The 22,003-nt window shown below is 36.1% G+C and overlaps 1 protein-coding gene across 17 annotated transcripts in view; it reads right to left on the bottom strand.

Moving 5' to 3' along the window:
• The window catches only part of eya4 (EYA transcriptional coactivator and phosphatase 4), a 288,462-nt gene that overhangs the window by 97,884 nt on the left and 168,575 nt on the right, over positions 1-22,003 (bottom strand). For 15 of the 17 annotated variants that reach the window (XM_039747739.1, XM_039747744.1, XM_039747754.1 and 12 more), the window contains one exon: positions 15,147-15,196. The exons of the other annotated variants lie outside the window; for them this stretch is intronic. In XM_039747739.1, coding sequence (XP_039603673.1) covers positions 15,147-15,196 — 50 coding nt within the window. The remainder of the gene's footprint in view (positions 1-15,146; positions 15,197-22,003) is intronic. 17 annotated transcript variants of the gene reach the window in all.

Below are 22,003 nucleotides of genomic sequence, written 5' to 3'. Positions count from 1 at the left end.
CATTTGCAGATTTTGTGTTAAAATGTTATTTGGGTAAAGGAAAAACATATTAATGGAATGTTGTCATCCTAAAATGCTTGAACATGCTACACAGTATTATGTATTATGGCAAATCATTACAGAGATAACAATGTTTTAAGCTACATGGTCTTTGGTTATTCAGTCTCTACTTTTCACTGATGCTCACTTCCCCATCTCTCATTTCTTATCATGCTCACTTGCACCAATTATCCCCCTTCAAACAATTGTTCATTTCTAACTTCTCACTTCCTTTCTTCATTATAAAAGTCCTTATTTCTTCTGTTTTCTCCCACATCAAAACCCAATCTCTTGTTTGCTTGCTCACACAGTCACTCCCTTTGATATGCTTGCTTTCTTGCATCATTTCTACCAACTCTCTCGCCATCTTACATATGCTTACCTGGTCATTTCCTCAGTCAAAAGACGGTTTACTGCACTTCATGGAGGTTAATATAGCATGCTAGATGTGTAGATTCACATTTAAGGGTTACTTAATTAAGATTCTTTATACAGTAAAACAAACACCATATAGGTGGCACCAGCACCTCTTCCAGTAACAACCCTAGATGGTCTCCTATCCAAGTACTGGTCAGGCATGGACATCCTTAACTTTAGGCGGCTGACCGCTTCTGAAGTGCATGTGGTATGGCTATCTCGAACCTATCCAAACCTAATAAAAAATTTTCAAAGTTTTAGTGCTCCTATAACAAATTGCACAATAAATTCATCACAATTTCTGCCTTCACATTAAATAAATAGATACCTTCTGCCACAAAAATGTAGTCCAGTAAAACATGAAAGAGATTTAAAACATATGCACTTGTTTTAAAAGCTTGCAATTTAAAAACAAAATGCTGTTTATTGTTTTTTTAACATTTAATTGTAAAATGGGATAGTCAGTCAGTCAGTTATTATCCAACCCGCTATAGTTTAACTTAAAATCTACTTTTGAAAGTCTCAGCTTAATTTGTGTTCTCAGTAGGGACTCTCTTTGTTGTTCTGTTGTGGTACACAGGAGAGGGAAACCTGAAGTCTCAGGTACATATCTTGCAGCCCACCAGCAATCATATCCATTTCAAAGTCTGTGTAGTGTAAGTTTTTTTTCCTACATTTCCTCCAGAATCCCAAACACTTTTTTATTAGGTTAACTGGAAAACTGTAAATTTACCCCGTATGTGTCAGGGAGAATACATGCATGAATGTTTTGTGTGATGATTTCTGCATTGTGCCTGAATAATCCCAGGATAGGCTCTGGCCACCCTCAAACATTGTAATTATACGGAGTGGGTTTGATGAAGGATAGACAGAATTGCTAATGTAGAGATGGATTCAGTCTAAGATGCTGGCTGCCCTGAAAACAAGGGCTTAATTCATTTATACAGTTAATTAAATATGACTGGACTAGCCACTTTAAAATTGGTATGATACTTCATCTTTTCATGCACTTTAATGAGAAGGAAGTGTAAAATTTCTCAAGGAAAAATTCCTCAGGGATGAATCCTGTAGAAAATTGTTTCTTCCTCTAAAATTAGCACTGTTTCTAATTTGAGCAATAACTGGTCAATTGTGGAGGCTGGAAGGAAAGTATCACAATCTTAGTGCCATCCATCCATCCATCCATCCATTATCCAACCCGCTATATCCTAACTACAGGATCATAGGGGTCTGCTGGAGCCAATCCCAGCCAACACAGGGCGCAAGGCAGGAAACAAACTCCGGGCAGGGTGCCAGCCCACCCAAGGAACACACACACACCCACACACCAAGCACACAACCTGCATGTCTTTGGACTGTGGGAGGAAACCGGAAAACCCGGAGGAAACCCACGCAGACATGGGGAGAACATGCAAACTGCACACAGGGAGGACCCGGGAAGCAAACCCAGGTCTCCTTACTGCGAGGCAGCAGCGCTACCACTGTGCAACCGTGCCGCCCCTTAGTGCCATCTATTTCCAAATATTTCACAAAAATATGACATTTACTTGAATGATAAATAATCATCATTAATAGCAAAAGCTATGGAGAATATGGATCTGCATTATCTGTTGCATTATGTGTAAGGAAAAAAATATGAATTAGATATAATTTAAATATCTAAACTAACCATACTGTTTTCAAATGACTTTGGTGGCTGTGGTTTATATTTAGACAAGCTTTGGAGCACTTGTGGTTCAATCCCACACAGCTTTAACATGTTAAGGATGATTAATTTCATTGTACATTTACTTTACTTTGCATGATCGTATTCAACGAATCAGTCTTATGACCCTGACTCGATGGTTCATCCCTATACTTTCAAACATGAATTCATTCATTTAGCAGTCCCAAAACCTTGTAATATGAAAGGCATATGAATATATGTATTTAAGTCACAAAAATCAAACGATAAAAAAAGTAATAGTACACTATTATTACAAATGAACACTTATTATTGACAGAGGCCTTATTTTACATCAAATTCTCAACTAAATCATATTTACTTGATATTTAGAAGAACACTACAAAATGAACAAGCACTTAGATTAAAAAAGATGACATTCTAAAATATTAACAGCTAAAAGATGTTTACCACCAGATGTATGGTCCCCTGTTTAAAACACCCACGGGATATGGAAGGTTTAGCCTCAGGTACTACAGGAATGTGAGAACTTAATGAAACCTTCAAAACCAAACTGCAACATAGTTTTGATATGGATCCAGTGTGTCCGGTTCTCTGATTAAGACAGCATTGCCAGGGCAGGTGGCAGTAGATGGCTTACAAGTTGGACCTTGCCAGAAGAGCTAGGAGGTAGAATGGATATTGTCTGAAGGACCTGGGGTCTCATTTATAAAATTTTGCATGGATCTGAGTGTTAAAATATGTGTACGCTAAAAAACAGGAAAATGCACATGTCAGAAAATAACCTGATTCGTACAACTGGTTTGTAAATCTGCATACATGAATGTGCTTTGAACACTGATGTAAGTTGCCTTCTCATGTTGGTAGAGAAAAGCCAAGCAAAATGACATCTTTTATTAGCTAACTAAAAAGATTACAATATGCAAGCTTTCGAGGCAACTCAGGCCCCTTTTTCAGGCAAGATGTAATCCTTATCCTTCTTATGTTGGCAAAATATATATGTATACCCACAGCCTACTAAAACTGAATATAGTGCCTTGAAAGTCGGTTAATGGCTTCCAGCAAAGCATGCATGATGGAGTGAAGCTTGGCTGAGATATTTTTGACTAGTCGGTCAGTTCCCTGAGAAGTGGCAACAGGTAGCCTGTGTAAAATGATGAAAAAACAAAAAGTTCTTCTGACTTATATGCAGCATTGGGCCTCCTTAAAAGGATATAAATAGTTTGTGCATCATATTCATCACTTTGAGGTTTAATATGTTTGTCATGTTGATGCATATTAGAATAATACCTTCCTGATATGAATTACTATACACATGATTCGTCATTTAGTTGGTTTGGATGCATTTCACTACTTGATCAATGGTGCTACCATGCCAAAGCAAAGGGATGGGTCAAAGTTGCTTTAAATATATACTGATTTTCCTTGTTTTCTTTTAGAATTAGTTTTGCATGGAAAGTTGTGTATGCAAATTTTGGGCCTATTGTTGGGTGTACACAAGTTTTATAACTCTGTCCTCTGGTCATTTAAGGGCTAACCAAAAATCAAAAGTTCAAATTCGCCAGGGGCCACTAAATGGAGCTCTAGCCTAATTCCCTATAGCCAAAATAAGCTGTGCATCACCCAAAAACTGGAGTTTGACCAGGGACTTGACCTCAGGAAGGAGTTTAAAGCTGCTTCAAGGCAGAAATGTCACACTTGTATCAGCAGAAGGAAAGACGGACCAGGGTTGTGATAAAGAAAGAAAGAGAAAGTGAAAAGGGAGGGTGGTTTAGTGGTACTAGAAAGGTAGGCATATGGGAACACCAATCCACTCAATAGACACATGTTAAAGACATATGATACCTAGGCCCATTGGGCCAAGTAGGTATTTGCTTTACTTTTGTTTTTTTCTATTATATTTTCCTCAGAATTTAGGCTTCTCAAGAAATCTTGGACTTTCTGGCACTTAATCCAGATACAGAAAATATACAGTACATCCATATGCAAACACATATAGTGCTATCTGGTAAATTTGTGTATTCCAACTCTACTACTTCATAAAATTCATTATTACTACAAAATCCTTGCTCTAGCAAACTTTTGCCTGGTACTGGGTGTTTTGCAAATTCAACCTATGTTTGAATTAGATTTCTTCAGAATTTTTATCCCACATATCAAAGAAACATGTATCAGGGTTGATTTATGTCTTGTGCATGATACTAATGCTGGGATAGTTCTGGATCTCCACAACTAGAGTTGTAAATTGATGGTTACATGTCAGTTCAAATTGATTCTTGACTTGTACAGATGATTTGTAATTTGATTTGATTCAAATCAAAACTGTGCTTTTTTCAAAAAATGTATTTTCCAAATAAATTAACAAGTAACTCTCCATAAACTAATCTTCAATAGACTGAAGCTATTTATATTTAGACAAATGGCACTCCTATCAAAATGTAACACTATAAACTGAGAGAATGCATTTAGAACAAAGAAGTTCTAACTACTTTGTTTCACTTAGAAGGTTTTTAGTCATCTAGCCAGTGTATGGTTTTCTTGAAAAAAATCATCATATTCCCATGTTGCCATTTTAGGCAGGCTCTATGAACAACATTTATATCTCCTGCAGTGTCTGATGGGACAGATGGGCCTGGAATCCCTAGCTAACATTTTGTCAAACCAGACTGCAAGGGGTACAGCTTAAGTCTGTTTTTCTACAAATGCAAAAGGATGGACTCCACATTTTCTGTGGCTTCTTCCAGGTACAATTTAACCTCTTTTCAAGCGAGGTGTAGTTTTGGCTTATTTTAATCCTTATCTATCTTGATTTGTGTTTATTTTGAGGCGATTGTTAAATATCAACCACTTGTCTGGCTACAATTAGAACGGTGATTGTCCTGGAATCCTCTGTCTTCATGGAAGTAGATGCAGTCTGGATGTCTTCAGGCAAAACAGGTAGTTCTTGAGATGGCACCTGATCATGTGTGGGTGTAAATTGCAGATCTGTCTATACACTGGAAGAATGACTCTTAAACATATAAAATAATGATGTATTAGTTTATGAATTTATATTAATATTTTAAAACACTACCAGTCAAAAGTATTAGAACACCTAATTTTTTCTTTTTCTTCAAATGTAATCAGCTGAAATGCAATGAATGACCTAAAAGTGTAAGCAGTAAACTGCCACAGGTTTAAATTTAAAGTTTAAATTAGCAAAAATTGAAAAAAAGAAAATATCAGAATATTAAAAATGGGCGTTCTTCAGGGAACAACTAATAGGTTACAGCCTACAGATGTTCTGCAATAATTAAAGTAAATTCAGCCTTGAAAGTTAAAGCAAACAATTTCCACAGGTGTCCCATCTTCTACTAATTAGTTAAAATCCCTCTGTCTGTTTTAAAGCAGAGCCGGAACAGATTGTTTTACTAGAGTAAATTTCAGTGATAACAGCAGAAAACAGCAATTTTCAAATGTAATGAGCATTATTACCCTAAGAAGCATATGCCCTGTTATTTAGAGAAATTGCAAAACAAATCAGTGTCAGTGAGTATGGTGTCCTATACAATCCAAAAGCAATTGGAAACTGGAAGAAACTCTGATAGGCAGAGACCTGGCAGACCCATAGTCACAACCCTATCAGAAGACAAGTTTCTGAGGGTCACAAGCTTTTGTGATATGTACCTCACAGCACAACAGCTTCAAGTACAGCTTAACAGTGGTCGAGAAAAGCAAGTCTCAGTTTCTACTGTACTATGCAGAGGAAACTGTGCTGCAGGTATGACAGGACGAGCAGCAGTAAGAAAGCCATTCCTTAAAGGACAAAATAGGGCCTAGAAATACTGGCTGTGGACTACTGCAGACTGGGAGAAAGTCTTATGCACAAATTAGTCAAAATCTGAAATCTTCGGATCATCATGCAGGGTGTTAGTATGCCATCAGGCTGGTGAAAGGATGGTTACCTCAATGTGTGAGATCAACAGTCAAACATGGAGGAGGAAGTGTGATGGTCTGGTGTTCTTTTGCTCGAGGCAGAATTGGTGACTGGTATTCGGAATCATAAAGGGTTACCACAGTTTGGCTGTTATATTAGCAAAAGGTGGCTACTTTGATGAATCAAAAATCTGAAAAAATCCTTGACTTATTTTTTTATTTGCTATTGTTTATTTGTTCTATGCCAGTGTAATATTGTCCTAGTACTTCTGAGGTTGTAGTTACACAGTTTGTTCCAGCTCCTGCTTTAAGACAGACACATGGTTTTTAAGGCTTCATTGACTTTAATTCCAGCAGAGCATCTGTAGCTTATAACCTATTAGTTGTTCCATGAAGAAGCCCATTTGTAATATTCTGAAATTTTCTTTTTTCAGTTTTTGTTAACATAAAGTTTAAATTTAAACCTCTGGCAGTTTACTGCTTACCATTTTGCCATTTTAGGTCATTTATTACATTTAATTTTTTTTTTCATTTTTCATTTGAGTTTTAAACTGAGTTGTTCTAAAACTTTTGACCGGTGTTGTATATATTGCACAGTATAGATGGTTCACATATTTGGATAAAACTACTTGGAATTTAGTTAAGTTAGTACATACTTAACTACTTAAAAAGAAGTAAACTTAGTTTAATTACAATAATGCAGAAACCTCATTGTGGAGTCTTAAAGGCTTAACTGGCTGTAAATCTCATTTATAAGCTGTGCTCAAGAAAGGTAGGGACTTGTAGTATGGATCTAAAACTGAGCTGATGTGGAATGCTTTTTCACTGAGTCATCAGAGTACCTCTGATTTACTTGATTATTTGAGTGACTTGTTTCTTAGCCTTTGCAATATATTCGTCCATTTTCTGTAGTAAATGTGCAAGAATGGGAGCAATGACATAAACTGCTGGTAGTTTTTTCTTCACACATTGCATTACTAGCACTTTTCTCTGGTGTTAGATCATTAACCACATCTCCTTAGAATACCATTTTCTTTGTCTGAGAGTGTTACCGCATCCCTGGCTGTGTCTTTCAATGCTGGAGACACAAGGGTGGCAAAGACTCTTTAATCATGGCATAGGTAGAATACCACTGTATTAGTGCATCTATTTTGAGCTTCTTCTTTGGGATGACAAGGAGAGCATGTTACTTCCCAAGGATGACTGTGGCAGATGAACTTCAGTGGAAAAAGTTCACTACAAGCAGCTTTGCTATTGCAGCAATTGTCAATGCCTTCTGGGAAGAAAGGTTGGGAATGTGAGCAAAGCATGTGGGTTCATGTCAGTTTCCTTGGTTACAATTGTCATATTACTGGCATTGTCTGCTACTAATGTAGCTTTAGAATCAATAATCCCCACCCTTTGTCAGCCTCCTTCAGTACCTGAGCTAAGTTCTGTACCTTGTGTGATTCTAACATTAAAAGTGTCCACAGAGCATATAACTCCACCTCCCATATGGTGCTAATAAAATGACAGGTAATTGTGATGTAACTTTTGAATGTTGAGGCTAGTCTAGCTGCCTTTTTTACAACTCAATCCTGATAAAACAGAAATCTTATTAGTTGGTAACAAATCTGTCCTCTCTACCCTTCATGAGTTAAAAATGGACGTCGATGGGATCCCAGTTGAACCCTCAGCATCAGTCTGTAATTTGGGTGTCATCTTTGATCAGCTTCTTACTTTTCAACCACACATTAGCTCAATAGTACAGACAGTTTTTTTGATCTCTGTAACATTGCTCATCTGCATTCCTTTGTTAGTGTGAAAGATACTAAAACACTCAGTCATGCTTTCATCATTACCCATCTGGACTATTGCAATGCATTGTTTTATGGCCTCCCAACTAAATATATCAATAGATTACAGTATGTTCAGAATTCTGCTGCTCATTTACTTACACACACTAAAAAATCTGCTCACATCACTCCTGTCCTTTATGATTTACATTGGTTACCAGTTTCATCAAGAATCAAATATAAAATTATTCTTCTCACCTTTAAAGTCTTTCCTGGTTTAGCTCCTCATTATCTGTCTGAGCTGCTCCTTCCTTACAATCCTGCCTGAGCATTAAGATCATCGGACGCTAACTTACTTACTGTACGTAAATACAGGTTATTAACTATGGGTGGTAGAACTTTCAGTGTGATAGCCTCTAAAATTTGGAATGCTCTTCATTTAAGCCTTCGCAAGGAAAAATCTATTGTTACTTTCAGACTCATGTTAAAAACACATCTTTTCAATGAGTATTATTCATTTTCTTATATGTAATTTCTACTGTTTTGTTAATGTGTTTATTGAATTGTAAAGTGTCATTGAGTGTATGAAATTCACTACATAAATAAAACTTATTATTATTATCCACATATTTTACCAGAATTCTTCCCTATGAGTTGATTGGCCACTTTCACAGTCCTCTTGGAGTTTATTTTTTGTTTTGAAACACAAACTTGCTACTTTTTATTTAATCTCTTGTTAGAATTTAGGTAATCTGAAATTACCCATAGTCTTGGAAACACACAGTATAAGTGCTGGTGATGCATTCTGCCATTTTTTAAATCATACAGCAACACTTAAACCCTTCAACATATTCCTCCTATTGGGGCCAGACGTGTTTGACAGATGATTCTGTAGTAAGTTTTCTCAGCACACCTTATAAAAAGCTGACTTCTTTCTGGTCACACATTGTGCTAAAACAGCTCTAAAGAACTGGCCATAAAAACTCAGCACTTGCTTGTTTTAAAAAACTTACTTACTCTGCTATAGGTCTTTAGGGGCTGAAGCCATTCCCGCAATTTAGAGGTGACAAGCCAATTTAGAGGTGACAATCAAACTAATCTGCAAGCTATTGGGATGTGGCTATGTAACAGGCTAGAACCAGAGTACTGCTGAGAACCACTTCTGGTGGACATACAGAACATTACATATGAAAAAAATTGAATACCTAAATGTGAATCAAAAGACTGACAATTATTCTTTCCTCCTTAACCAGTAGTGTACTAAAGCTGTGTGTTTGCATTGTCTGCAGAAGGTCTATACTTTGCTCACTGTTATATACATGTAACACTAAGCACAGGTAAACCCTGAACGGGAGCAGCCGAAAGAAGAAGAAGAAGAAGATTGTATATGTAGCAGTGAAGCAACTTTCTCCAAAAGTCAGTCAGTCATTTTCCAACCTACTATATCCTAACTACAGGGTCACAGGGGTCTGATGGAGCCAATCCCAGCCTACACAGGGCGCAAGGCAGGAACAAACCCCAGGCAGGGTGCCAGCCCACCGCAGGGCACACACAAACACTCCAAGCATACACTAGGGCCAATTTAGTTCGCCAATGTACCTAACCTGCATGTCTTTGGACTGTGGGAGGAAACCAGAGCATCCAGAGGAAACCCACGCAGACATGGGGAGAACATGCAAACTCCACGCAGGGAGGACCCGGGAAGTGAACCCAGGTCTCCTAACTACGAGGCAGCAGTGCTAACCACTGTGCCACCATGCCGCTGTTCTCCAAAAGTGACATCTATAATTAATTTCCTTTTAAGCAGTTTAACTGCTCATGTATAATATAAACTGTGGCTTTTTCCTCTGCTATCATCCTTTCACTCCTCCAGTTCCATAAGATGAAATGTCAAATGTTAAAATGCTGTTATAAAGGCAAAAGAAAACTCTGATTTAGTCATCTCAAATGCTATTCTGCAACTGTTTCACTAGGGTCAGGTCTTTTACAATGGGACATAGCCATTGTGTTTACTAAGTAAGCACGATTTTACAATAAACTCTCCATAATAAAACAAAATAGCCTTGTAAATCATCACAATTCTTAAGTAAGATGCACAATTCACACCTGCCAGTTTTACTTTAACTGCATGCAACCAGTCTTTGTCAATTTTACGACTGAATTGTGCCAAGATAAACAATACATCATATAAATGAATTAATGGAACACCCCAGTAGTTATTAAACCATATTATTTTATGTATGACAGCAACAAGCAGCAGAGTTATACATATTTAACAGGCACATAGGATGTTTCAAACTAACATCATCAACGTGATAAAAATAAAAAAACATATTCCAAAATACTTCTGCCATTATAGTTACTTGTTTTCTTATGAATGGCTATTACATAATAAAGTATTCTGTAAAACTATTGCATAATTACTTTGTCTTTTATTCTTTTCATTTTCTAAGATTTTTCACATTTAAAAAATCAAAGCACCCAAAAAGAAAATGCCTTTTGACACGTGAGTTACTAAACTGCTTTCCAGTATGCAAAGCCTATTGGACAAATGTAACAAATAGAAACTGTGTCTACTGCACCTTAATAAACAACACTTTTTAGAAATTCCTCCTCTTGTAATTTATTAAAACATGAAGGCCAGACTAAGGATTTTTCAAGATTTGTTATTCACTTTTTGCTGATTCATTATTAATTTTTTGCCAGGTTTTTCTCATAACAGTGCAACAGCTTTTTCCATAATCAAGTTAAGCAGACACAGCTCTTTTGTCAGTGTATTTTAAACCAACAGACTTCCAAAGATGCACTATTTTTTATAAATCAGACTCAATGTTAGTTTTAGTAATTATATTATGGTTATAATATATATATATATATATATATATATATATATATATATATATATATATATATAATATATATATTACTGTTATTCAGTATGAATACTGCTAATACATATTGCTCCATTAACAAAACAACCTTTCAAAAAGCATTAATGATTCATCAACAACAACATTCTCTTCAGTTGTGCATTTTTCTATCAGTGACAGTTTTATTTTTCTAACTGTTAGAACTGTTTTTCTTACTGTTATGTGAAGGGACCGCTGGTCAACAAATATGTAAATATCTGACAAAGTAAAATGGTTTTCACTCATGATCTTCAATCAATAATATGTTGCACTTAAATATGTTGTTGAGTAGTTCATCTGAATTTCAGGTTTCTGAATTATGTCTTCATACGATAACAAATAAACTCAAAGAAAGCCAGCAGCTCATCACAGCTTACATGAGACACATATGCATTCTGTGATTTTGTTGACTCAGTTGCTGTTAAAGTCTGCTAGGCTTAATCATAATTACGTCTAACATGCTTTCACTTATGAGGAGACTGAAATTCTGTGAGGGATATCTGAATCTGACACATTCGTCTTACACCCTTGAAACCCAGCGAATGGTAGCTTTGAAAGTTGACCAATGGTCTTGTGACACCATGCACATTCAGAAATGGTATCAATACACAAATTAAGCAAAATCAACATTTTGTAAGCTCCACTGTTTCTAGAAATTGAGCCTCTTATACTGTTGCTGTCCACTTCTGAAGAACTGCCACTATAATAACACAATAAATCACTTTCTTTTTGGCACACTTTGCTTTCTGACTTTATTTCAAATCAGCACCATTTAACAGAAGTCTTAATTCTAAACTTGAACCACTTTGAAAATCGATTAGTAATGGTCAATACTTGAATAAATAAAGCCACCCAAGTTTTCTTTCAAGGACATACCTCCAGCAAATGTACGAACACAAAGCGAAAGCAAACGATAACCACTGTGTCATAGTAATAATTCATATCGAAACAAAACACATTTTGAATCTTCATATTTAACAAGGCAAGAAACTGCCCAGAATTATACTGAAAAATGATATAGTTAGTCTTAGTTTAATCATAACAATAAAGGTGTGCGTGTGACTTACAGTAGTCGAGTTCTCTCAGGTATATTGATGAAGAGGAAAAAATGGACTTAACTAGAAAATCTAGTGGCAGAAATACTTCTTTAAAAAACAAAGAACAAATATTTATTCATATTTTTCTATTAATTTTGGGTTCTCTGTAACGAATAGGGCTCTAGAATATAGCCCAGGTTAGGACATGTGTAAACTTAATCTTTTAGAATATGTGAAGTTGATTCATCACAACCTTTTTTGCTAATACCTAACTCTCTGGGATTCAGACACCTCCTAGAAGTATGATTAGCTTTGTGCTGTTTACCATATGTACCACTTGGAATGTTACTGTTACCAATATTGTGTAATTTTAACAGAAACATTGGGATCTGCTGGAGTCAGAAACTAATTTAAGGAAAACACAGGCACAGTACAGATTCACCACCAAAATTATTCCAGCAACAGACATTTGTTCTCTTTGATTATTAATATGGAGTGGCTGCATTTTCCCAGTGTCTTTCAAAATGAGTACACTGAGAAAACATTCAGTAATATGATTCTATTCAGAGGATACAGATGACAAATGTGTTTCATATTTACTGAGTTATGTGGTGTCATTAAAGTAGTAATTGCTACGCATATATTTTTCTTGTCTACAATTTGAAAATGCCATTCATGTTGATTATGTTTTTAATTGATTGAGACTTTTATTACTAATTAATACAAGAACAAATATAACAATCAATATCACTGCAATTATATATTAAAAATATCAATAAAACATTTTAAGCTTTTTCACTTTAATGCATTATATAATTAAATAATTAGCTCAATTGTAAACTTTTTATGTCTCCCAGATGTTCACAGATTTATCAAAAATAGAGTGTTCTTTTTCCTGGTTTGTTGTAATAAAATGATTGATATCTTATTAATTTTACCTTTAAAAATGTAACAACCATATGAAATTTCCACAAATTCACTAATACATGTGTTGCCTGTAAATACATTTATCTCACCTATGGTCATAAGGAAGAGGAATGTTATTACAGCAGCAAATGCAATATACTATAAAATTAATTTCACAAAGGCACTAAGTAAAAAATCATAACTAAAGAGAAAATTAATTAGAAATTTACAAGCAAGAAAATGATGAAACATCGTCAAAACATTTTTATCTTCAACACTGCAAATTTGAATAGGAAAGCTTATTTGTGGTTCATTTGTATTTTAGTTATTTTTACTAAATCCATGGCAACTGTATTAATTTTTAAGAAAGTAGCTTACAAATTTATTCCCCCAAAATTAATTTAGCTTCATTATTTTTAATTAAGTCTCACTGCTAAAGTAGTGCTCTTTAAAATTAAAATTAAATATTGCCGAGGTTAGAAAATTCCATTACCCCAACTTTACTTGTCACATCTGCAGGCTAAATGCCTTTTCCCTAAAGAGGAAAGAGGGCCAAGCAAGACAAAGAATTTGCTGATATGTGCATGTCACTTCAGGAATTCTCCTGACAAAGTTCCCACACCCAATTTAATAACTTCCCTGCTTTACAAAACTCTTTCCATCTGCATTTGCTCCTATGGATCACAGTCCAAAAGCAACACATATGAACCGACTGAATAAATAAAGAATATTGAAGTGCAGTCTTGTGCCAGGCGATAAATGCTATTTCAATGCTGCGATATGTGTCTTGCTAGAAAAAGTATATTCAGGATGAAGTTTCATGCCAAGTGAATTCAAGATCAGAACCATAAGAAGACTTACTATAGAAGAATTGTGGAGAAAGACTTGGGAAAAATCTTCACATATTTGAAGCCTATTTATTGTACTTCTGTCCAAACACTTCCACAGTCAACTTCCCTTGCATAATTAATTTGCTGGAGACTACATTTCTGTGCAACATTCATATTCTTCAATGTCTCAGAAGTTGTGAATGGCAAAAATGTTATGTTTAATTATTCCCCTAAACACTAAACATTACAAGAAATTTAAAGAGATGACATTTACAAAGAATTGTCAATAGGGCTAACTAAAAGAAATACATAATATTAATAAATTAGCATGAACAGGGCTAAACCACTAAATCAGTTCTTCAAAAAAAAAGTCAATAATCTAAGACAGTTACAATATTAATTAATACCGATTACTTACAATATAGTTAGTTGTTGCCTTACAGCTTCAAAAATATGACTTTGATTTCCTGCCCAGAAAATATTTATTTGTATTTTAATACATTCTTGTTTATCATAGCAGAAGAGATTGGTGACATGTTGTATGTTGGTTAGATATGCAAATACAAACTTCACTGTACACTATGAATGTGATGATGCTAGCACCACTACTACTGCTACGACGACAAGCCTGTTTTTGTGTTATTGTTTTGATTTCCTTAAGCCCCTGTCACACTACATAAGTTTTCCAGTTATTTTCTTCTGTAGCATAACTTGACATAATGTTAGAGGGTCAGGTGTAGTCACAGAGCACTCCTGTGACCCTTGGTCATGTAGTTTAACATGCCCAGCAACTCTGTCCAAATAGTCTGCAACTCACCTCTCAAGTCACAGGGGCAGTCTAGTGTGTGTGCCAGAGCTGACAAGCACCCAGAACTATAATGCATACAATGTGGCTGCAAGGAAAGCACATGTTTTTTGACTGTGGACACAAATGAGAGGTTTGATTGTCTGATGTCTTGTGTTTATCAATAATGACAGGATGAAAAAGTTGCAGAAATTGTGGTTAACTTGCTAAACCTGAAAAGCATTTGTACTGGCACTGTCAGGCAGTAAGTTAACTGGGTGTCAGAATGTGAAGAGATTGGGATACAATGAAAATCTGAAATTCAGCTGAATGCTAGTCACAGAGTCTTGTAAATTGTTATCATTGACGATTCCTAGCCACATATAATGTAATATTCTTAAGATCTCATCCAGCAAATGCAGTCAAGAATTGACATGGTTTCCAATTAATATCTTGTAATGTGCCAATGGATTTATACAGCCCTAAGACAGGCATGTTAAGTCAACTGGCGAATAGTGGATGTGTTCATGAATGTGATGTCTAATGGACTAGTGATTCAATACAGTCCTGGATTCTGTCCTGTAACTGATGTGGCAAAGATGGACTCTGAGTCTTCACATCATTCTAATAGAAACATCGAGGTTCAAAAAATGGATATGTGGAAAATTTTATGACAGTCAAATAGGTAAGACTTTTTAATAGCAGCCAAGACAGTGCCACCTAATCTTGCTACAACAGAATATTTTAAAGGAGTTATGAAGCAGTTCAAGCACTATTCAACATTACAAACACAAACTGAATGAACTAACCCATCACTCTCTAAATGATCAGAGTACATAATATTGGTTACCTGGTGATGGAAGGGTCTGAAACATGTGACTCGGTATGTGATTTCTTTGCCTGGCAGAAAAAGAAAAAAAAAAAAAAACAAAACAAAACAAAACAGACAGATAGAAAAAGAAAAAGGTATTAAACACAACTTCCTCTGTCAGAGTTCAATCATACACAACTTGTTATACTACAGAACCAAAAATTGAATGAAGTCACTCTGGTGTCTCTGTATTAAACACTTCCCCCTGTTTTATTGCAGTATGTCAACTGACTGAACAGTACATTTCATTATTGTCTCAGAGAAGAGCAGCCAAATACACTTCCTCAGGTCTATTAACATGTAAAATGCCTAGACTCAACTGACAAGGGAATAGTCTGGCTAGGAACAAAGAAACTAAAGACTGACCTTCCTTGCAATGAGGCAGTGTTTTTTGTTTTGAAAATAACTTTTCATTTTCCTTTTCTGAAATCTGCATCTTTTACAATTTCCTGTCTATTTTAACATTCTATGTGCATGTAAAATTCTTGATCTGGCACTATTGATCACCATGTCTTATATAGAAAATAAAATAATCACTGTTTAAGCTCAATGTATACCTTGTCAAATTCGAACAAAGTAAGTTAGAAGTTTTCATATATGGTTAAAGAATAGCAAAGTGGCCCAGCCACCAGTTCAGAACATTAATGATGCATCTAAAAAAAGTGGTCTTTTACCATTTTTTTACTAGCACTAGCACTATCACTCCAAAGTAGGCTTACTTCATATGCAGCCATATGTAGGAAATTAATTTGTCAATTTTATATTTGCTGCTTTTTTGCAGTCGATTTTTTTTCACTAACTTTTTGTATTCACCTATATGCAGCGCTTTTTTATTGATTGAATTTTTCATGCTGTGTTTGACGCTGTTAATACGTGCTAACACATCATCTGTGGTCCTGTACAGAAAAAAAAAAATCAAACCATGTGTATAATAAAACATTTTACATAGGCTTGTCATCTGCATGGTTTTCCCAGACATTCTAGGAACCTTAAAAAACAAATTGTGGCTTAGACTGTTTCTTCCTGGTTCCTGCTTTCTAACTTTGAGGTTGATACTTACTTAACAAGATTACTGCATGGAATTGTGGCTCTAGGGTTTAATTCGTGAAGCTCACTAATTTACCTTTTTTAGTGAATGTTAAGTGAGAATACAAATGCATCAAATGCTACAGTGCTTTAAAGGATCTGTATTCATCTGAGTAAACTGGGGGTTCATGTATAAATGGTGCATACACACAAAAATGTTACATACACCCGTTTCCACACTCATTTCAAGATGTATAAAAACTAAACTTTGCATTAGAACACTCTAGACGAGAACAGCCATTCAGCCCAACAAAGCTTGCCAGGCCTATCCACTTATTTCTTCCAAAAAACATTAAGTTGAGTTTTGAAAGTTCCATACATAAAGCCACATACATTTTCATGGCAGCCTGACTCCATGCATACACACGTTTCTGCTTGGTTTTTGCAAACTGACATCACTGACTGTCAAAGTAGTACTACTGTTTCTGTGTTGCATCCATGATGGGTTTATTAAATACATCAAAATTACATCATATAATTTACAAATTTAATTCACTTGATTATAATCATTCTGTAACAATATAATGGCTAAACTATTCCAAATACTACAGCTGCTTTTTTGTTGTTAGAAGAAATGGAAGAATTAGAAGAGAGTGTGCATTTATAGATGATGATGACTGCCTTCTAAGTTGATTTCAATTTCCAAGAGCTATCCTCTTGGAGCTGTATGCTGAACTGGTGCCAGCTTTACAAAGGCACACTTTGAGGAATTGTGCTTTACCTGCTTCTTGGCAAGTCCTGTCCACTCTTGGGTTTTTAGCCACAGGAGCTTTTTAAGCTCCTTTGAGTGGTGCCATGCCAGCTGTATAGGATGGTATTACCACTTGTAATTCAGATATACAACATTTCCTTACACAGAGAAACATGAAAGCGCATTTTGCAGCAATGTCCGTTTTGCCAAATGCAATCAGTGTGGTCAACTGCACACACATTGCTATTATAACAGTGGTGGACAAATTACATCAGCCAGGGATGAATCACCAAAAAAATGAACTGGAATTACATCATCAACAGTAGGAGTGCGAGTCACCTCAAAGAACCACGTGTTGAAGCATACCTTGCCTCCACTTAGCTAGCGATACCTGTTTGTTCAGCAGACAATATCATCTAGATATTGTTAAATAGTAATATTTGACGCCTTTGAAAGAGAGAGGTCACAGCTACCAGTGTTTTAGAAGATACCTGATCATTGGTAGAGATATCGGCATTGGCAGCCCCATGCAGGGGACGCTCTCCCATCAGAGCTAAACACAATCAGATACAGTGGCAATGTTTAACGTTGAAGCATACCTACCCTCTGCTTGGCCAGAGATACCTTGCCAACTTTTTACATTTTTGACAAAGAGATCACAGCTACAGTACATTCTCATCCTGATAGTAAAACCAAAAATATTTCATATCAAGAGCTATCAATATAAATTCTTCTCAATACAAATAATTACATTTTATTTTTTTATTGATTATTAAAGTTTGTTCTGTTTCACTACTACACAGGTGGAGCTGCGGGGGACAACTAGTGTAAAATCTATACATAAATCATGAAGTAAATACACACTGAATAACAAAATTAATGTTGAATCAACACAAAGGAATAAAAAAAAATAATGGCATATTTTAAACTTAACTCTTTCTGGGCGGATGTCGACTTTTGTAAACAGGAGGGCTTGACGGTGGTATCAACTGTAAATAGTAACAAAACTCACCATTATATTTTAGTTGGACTCTCTTTGCTAGAAGGAAAGTTAGCTTCACTGGTTTGACCAAGATTCCCTACACACATGTGATTAGCGATGCGCAAACAATGGCAAAAATGGCATCGACATCTGACGAGAGATCGAGGCGAATGCGTAAAGCAAAATACTCTGTGAAGGATGTTTTGCATATTATCGCTGAATTGGACTCTGACTTGTTGGACTCCGATTTTGATACAAGTGATCAAAAATGAATGTGAGGTACCAGCATCAGCTGATCGCGGTGCTAAACAGGTTTGTGTAGCTGACGCACCTACAGCAACATTCGCCTGGGAGGACTGCCATTTACAATGACGAGAAGTACAAACCAGATTGTGATGCACTGCGACTGCCACTACCACCCCTGCACCCCGCCTTGTGAAGGACGCTCCTCTAAGAAATGCTGCTTTATCGCGGTGCTTCGGCATACTTAAAGGCCCAAAGGCACATATTGATTTTTTGATTGTTTGCTTTAATCTCGTGCTCTCTCTCTCTGACGTTCTCTGCTCCTGACGGAGGGGGTGTGAGCAGAGGGGCTGTTTGCACAGAGGCTGTTTGCCTAGAAGATACGGACGCTACTCTAAAAATGCTGAAAGACTACCTTCGCATTGCTCCCTTCTGTTGCGGCTGCTTTATCGCGGTGCACATACTTAAAAGCCCAACAGAACGTATTGATTTTTTGATTGTTTGCTTTTCTGTCACGCTCTCTCTCTCTCTCTCTCTGACATTCTCTGCTCCTGATGGCGCTCCTTTGAAGAGAAGATACAGTATGTTTGCATTCTTTTAACTGTGAGAAAGAACTGTTATCTCTGTCTTGTCATGGAGCATAGTTTAAACTTTTGACTAAAGGGTGTTATTTCATGTCTAGAGGGCTCTAATAATGTTAACAGTGTGGGAGAGTTTATTACGGTTTAAAATATATAAAAATAACCATACAAACATATGGTTTCTACTTCGCGGATTTTCATCTATCGCGGGGGGATTGAGGAGGGATTACTGTATAAATAAATGTTGTTGATGCTGAAAAAATATGCATCTCTTATATTTGCATACAGTAAAACTTGTGTTAAAACTAATATTGTCATCAATTGTTCACAATCATCATTGACTTGTAATACTCTACACAAGTGTTTTTCAACTGGTGGGTCATGAAAATAACAGTGTAGTGCCCGTGGGTCCATACCTAAGAGAGACACACTCCTCAGGTGGTCGAGACATGTCCAAGAAAGAACGGGACTACCTTCAGAAGCTGACATAAAAGCAGCCCTTAACTACCATTTTGCAGACACAGCACTTAGAGACCACTTTAACAGCAAGGTGACATGTTGGGGGTCATCTGCCTGAGTGCATGCTTGTCAGTGACTCTTGCAGAGCCGAGGGGCAGTTGGATCAGGAGTTGCCTCTGACCCTGAGTCAGTGTATTGAGGCAGGGAGGACTGTCTATATGAGTGGGCAAAATGGACAAAGCTGCTGGGAAAAGCATTGAAAGTGCTCACTAAGTGCTGTGTCATCAATCTCCAAGCTACATTTTTTGCCGCAATTCTACCGCTTCAGACAATTTAGCAAATCTAAGAGATTTAATGATTTTTTGGTTGGTAGAATCGTAGTGTGCCTTTGGATTTTTTTGGTTACAGAAAAGTGTGCCACCCCAGAAAAACAGTTGGAAAACACTGCTCTACCTACACCTTTGCTCCTGGCACATTAAAAAGATCTCTGTAGCTGCTATCCTGCTTAAAAACTAACACATAAATTAGTGCAGATACTCCAAACTGGAATAATGGGTAGTCTATTTCATAGATTTTTGTCATTATATTAGGGTAGTCAGCACTGTAAGCTACCTGGCAGACAGGTGAGTTAAATACAGAGGTACTAGAGAGGTACAGAGGTAGTAGACACTTACTTTGGTTTTAGCGTCACTCAAAGAATAAGTTGTTTAGCACTTATGCAATTTCTGATGGAAACATGATATGATTAAAAAAAAGTGTTATTTATACCTTCACAAGTTTTCTCTAGCATTGCACTAGGGTTGCCATGAGCCCTCCTGCCCACATGCTTTCCTCCCACTCCCCTGCACCTATGTCAGTATGTGTAAATCAAGAAAATCAAGACCAGTGCTACATACAGACATGTGGTGTATCGTTGTGAATCATATAAGAAGACATTTTAAACCTTTAAAGGAATTTTTATTGCATTAAATTTTTAAAGGCACTATATAAATACAGTAGTAGATGTGAATGTAATTCTTTAGCTACACACTTAACTTTTTTGTATTATTGTTTCATAATGTTAAAAAAATACATGAAAATACTACCTTGACCAAAGCCCTTCCTGAGGCATTTGCCTTGTTGCCGGTCCTGGATGCGACAATATTTTCTTAATGTGTAGAACGGGCCATATTTGCAAAAGTTAACACATTAACTTTCTCATAGTAATTAGTAATGAAAACAATTGCTTAAAAGAACATAACTGGGATATACAGTATATGAAGGAACTGTTTTTGCTTTATGTTAAATATTAAAAAATACTGTTATAAGTTATTCGGTGCTGCTGTAAACTGCTTTTGAAACAATCTAAGGGACTTTATGTGGAAGAGAAAAATTGTGTTTTGTATGAATTACAGAAACTGTTGGCCTCAGACATAGTGATGCATCTATCACCCCATTCTTGTACATGTTTTAAAACCTGAGAATAACCATAAAGGGGTGCATATACCTAAGCAATATTCTGTATTAGAAAAGTGAAACTGGGAATCTAGAGCCTATTTTGCTCATTTGATCACTCCTCTAAAACTAAATAGGAATTCACTGAACCAGAGGATGTGATTTTTCCTTGACTCCTAATTGCTAAATCTGGTGCTACATTACCTTCAATCAGCTCTTAACTTCTGTGCTGCTAGCTTGCCTGCATGCACAGAGCGCTCCTCATCTTCAAAGGGTACAATATATATACAGAAAAATAAAATTGTAGTTTAGAACAACAATTTATTAACTTCTACAAAAACTCCCATAGAACGTGGCTCTTTAACTATTAAACTTGAATAGTTAGAGTCTATCTCCCAAATTTTTAATTTAGCTTCTCACATAGTGCCTATTTGTGTCATCTGTAGGTGAGTTATAACATTTGGTTCTCACCAAACATGTTATATTAATGGTAATAGTCCCTGTATTTTCATTAACTGATTCTCTGTAGCTCCCCATTTCATCTTACCTTATTTAGTAAATCTGGTATACACCAAGCTTTTTAACTATAAATTTTTCATTCACAAAAACATTTAGCAAAACTGATACAGGTGTCAAAAATGGGGGAATGACTGACATTGTGTTTTAGTAAATGGAGATTAGGGCACCCTATGGTTCACACATTTTAGAAGCATAGTTACGTGCCAATAATGTGAATTTTGCAAATGCCGCTTAGTATACAATTAAATTGACTTTGTTCAGATACTAATAGAATTTACTTGATGTGATGGATATGTTTTTCAAATGGGTAGAAGCCACTCAACAGCCAGACTAGACACAACTATAGTGGTTAAGTTCTTACTGTAGGATCTATGTTGAAGATTATAAATAGAATACAAAATTAAAAGAACCTTGTACACAGTGCATACCTCCTTCAGAGTTCAGAAAAGGTGGAAAGTACCAGTCTGACTAGTAAAAATAAATTAGCCAAAAACAAGCAGAAATAATAAAAATAGACATTTGCTCTACTGCTGACATTAATGTCAGCAAGGGGTAATGTCAATAAGGGGTATCCCCAAAAAAATTAAATGCATAACACCTCATGATGTATTAATGGAAAGACCAAAGCAACAACCAGCAGCATTCTCTCCCCTATGGAATTCCCAAGTTCTTTTAGAAATTACAAAGGTAATGTAATATTATCTATTAATGAGCAAAACTCTTGTCTTTATACTACAGGTAAAAGTTTCCTTTTGTAGGCCACTGGTAGTATCATCTTATGAATATGAAGCTGGAAAATGGACTACAGTAAGGGTCTTCAAGTGAAAGAATTGCCTTCCCC

This window comes from Polypterus senegalus, chromosome 3, assembly GCF_016835505.1.
Source record: "Polypterus senegalus isolate Bchr_013 chromosome 3, ASM1683550v1, whole genome shotgun sequence".
Lineage (NCBI taxonomy): Eukaryota > Metazoa > Chordata > Cladistia > Polypteriformes > Polypteridae > Polypterus > Polypterus senegalus.
The sequence above is the reverse complement of the archived record's forward strand: the minus strand, read 5'-3'. Positions and strand labels throughout refer to the sequence as shown.